The 2,799-nt window shown below is 39.2% G+C and overlaps 1 protein-coding gene across 1 annotated transcript; it reads right to left on the bottom strand.

Annotated features, from left to right (window-relative positions):
- Positions 1-901: 901 nt before the first annotated feature.
- On the bottom strand, positions 902-2,449 carry LOC109216859 (cytochrome P450 94A1-like). Its single transcript, XM_019381074.1, has one exon. It carries the CDS (start codon positions 2,447-2,449, stop codon positions 902-904), a length of 1,548 nt encoding a protein of 515 aa, XP_019236619.1.
- Between the last annotated feature and the right edge of the window lie 350 nt (positions 2,450-2,799).

Below are 2,799 nucleotides of genomic sequence, written 5' to 3'. Positions count from 1 at the left end.
ATCTTTAGTCGTTAACTAAGTACACGTGCGGCACTTGACAACTCGCACACGATCTTGCATAACTTACTCACGTTCTTGCTATGCCAAGTCAGCCTTTGTACACTCAAGATCGCTAATAGAATGGTAGAAAGAACGCAAGAGATTTGTTAAGGGAAGCTTTGTATTAGAGAGAACTTGAATTGTTTGCTTGGTGAAGTACAAATGAATGGCCCCCTTTATATACTAGTCTCCTAGGGTCTAGTATGTAAATATTAATTGTTACACAAGTCCTTAATATTTACAAGATAAGGATTTTCTCTAGAACTCTCTCCAAACCTAGAAGATTCCAAAGATTTTCCTAGCAAATCCATAGGGATCTAGGGCCTTCCAAAAGAAATGTCCATACTTTTCTAGAATCTTCTTACAAATGCTAGCCTTGCTCCTATGTAAGCTTCCACATGGCATTAATATATGTCAAATGGTGCCTATGTGGCATGATGACATGGCGGGTCATCACTGTTGGCTTGTGATATTTTATCATGTTTAGAACTCTTATATATCTCTATTGCTTCTCCCATATTGCCAATGTATAAATACATGAAGTAAACAATTTTATGAGTTCTGGAATAAAAGTAATAAAGAATATATATCTTGAGTTATTACATACCAATAATATAAAGAATATATATCTTGAGTTATTACATACCAATAATATTATATGTTTAAGATCATAAATTTCAAAAGTCTTTATAATAGGCGAGGAAATGGATCTCTTATGGGTGGCTATGGCCACTTATAATTGCACATAAGGAATCACAAATTTCTTTTCGTTCTTAAACTCTATTCAAGTCAAATTATATCACATAAAATTGGAGTATACTAACGTTCAATTTGTTCACGCAATATTAATTATATATGCATGTTACATACGATCTACAACCTTTACCAGAAAACCATTAGTCATTTTTGAAGTGGAATTTGAGAAGAAAACAGGTTCAGGATGTTCCTCCACCACCGGCGCCAGCACAAAGTGAAACCTGCCTAAGACGGCAGCGACCACGCTTTTGATATGCGTGAAAGCAATCTCTTTCCCTAAGCAGATTCTTGGACCTCCATGAAACACTGGGTATGTGAACGAATCCCTAGCCACGAAGGTCCATTCCCGGCCATTTTCGTCTGATCTCTTCAGCCACCTCTCAGGGCGGAACTCCGGCCAATCGGAACCCCATAATTCCAGCGACCTCCCCATTGCATAAGTATGATAGAAAACAGCCATCCCTTTTTTCACCTTTGTACCATCAGGCAACACATCGTCCTCTGTAGCTTCCCTTCCACCAAAAGGGACTGGAGGGTGAAGTCTCAAGCTTTCACAAATTGAAGCATGGGTATAAATCATGTCCCTAATATTACTACTCTTTTTCTCCTTCACTTCTATAACAATTCTATCTTCCACATCTGGGTTTTTCAAGACTGACCAGAAATACCATGTTAAAGCTGTAATGACAGTATCCTGAGCGCCCAGAAGGAAGTTTATGGAGGAATCAATAAGGAACTCGTCATCATCAAATTTTCCTTCTGGATCATTCATTAAGCCAGATAAGAAATCTGATGCATGATAATGATGATGATCAGTACCACTACTACTACTACTACTTGTAACCTTCCGCCTGCTTATGATTATTTCTCTAATAAATCCTCGGATTTCAGAGATGTCACGTTTGAGTCTCCTTTCGGAGCCCATGTTGAAAAATCGTTTGGCTTTCCAAAAAAATGAAAAGATCCTCTTCATGCTGATCTCAAATGCAGACTCGAAAGCATCGGCGAAATGGGTGGGTGGAAACTTAGGTGAATTGGATAAGTAGGCTAGGTCGTGGCCGAGTGCCATTTGAACTGCAGTGTCGAATGTGAATCTGCGTAGGATGTCTCCAAGGTCAACGACAGTATTATTGGCAGCTGCCTCAGAGAGAAGTGGGAGGAGACGATTGGAAATTTCATTTTCCGGAACAACGAAATTGGCAAACTTATGGAATGGTCTGGAATTGAATTCATGGCTAGCCCATTGTCTAAGTTTTCTCCAGCGTTGGCCATCTGCTAGGAAAACGTTTTCTCGGCACATGTCGTGAAGAACGACTCCGAATTTTCTGTGTTTGTGGTAGATTCCAAAGCGAGTCTTGAGAATGTGCTGAACATTGGCAGGATTAGAGGTGAGGATGTGAGGGTGTCGCCGTAGAGGCAAATGGAGGAAAAAGGTGGAGGAGGGTGATTTGTTAACAACCTCACACATCCATTCAACTATATTCTGATTGCGATTTCTTAGGATTGCTACAAGATGACCCAACAGAGGATATGGTCTTGGAAGTGCATCCTTATCATTATCATAAAACTTATTTCTCCCAAAGTAGATGGAAAACAAGAGAAGCAAAGCTGGTAGGGAAAACAGCCAATAGAAAGCAAAAACATATTCCCCCATTGCTTAATTAGCTGATCCGACAAAGAATATAGAGACGATGATGATCGATAATCTTCAGACTACCAAGTACTAGTTTATATATATAGGCTATTTTCCCCAACCAATCTAACAGATAAAACGAGCAACTTTAATTAGTATTTTTTTATTACAACATTGTCAATTAAACACTATGATTAATTTGTTACCCTTATTTCTATCATTATGTGCATGTGATTACACCACTAGAAATTCGCAAAAACCCGTCCACAAAAACCGATCGACCAAAGTAGGTCGGTAATGGCCAATAACCGTCCAAAACGCGACCATTAACGTGTGGTCGTATTTTGAAGGTAAGAAGAGCATACTGACCA

Source organism: Nicotiana attenuata, unplaced genomic scaffold (genome assembly GCF_001879085.1).
Source record: "Nicotiana attenuata strain UT unplaced genomic scaffold, NIATTr2, whole genome shotgun sequence".
In the NCBI taxonomy this organism is placed as follows: domain Eukaryota; kingdom Viridiplantae; phylum Streptophyta; class Magnoliopsida; order Solanales; family Solanaceae; genus Nicotiana; species Nicotiana attenuata.
This window is presented reverse-complemented; position numbering and strand designations above follow the sequence as displayed.

Bases quoted from the DNA above. Each gene is read 5' to 3' on its own strand.
- LOC109216859 (XM_019381074.1), bottom strand. From the start codon at position 2,449: ATGGGGGAATATGTTTTTGCTTTCTATTGGCTGTTTTCCCTACCAGCT.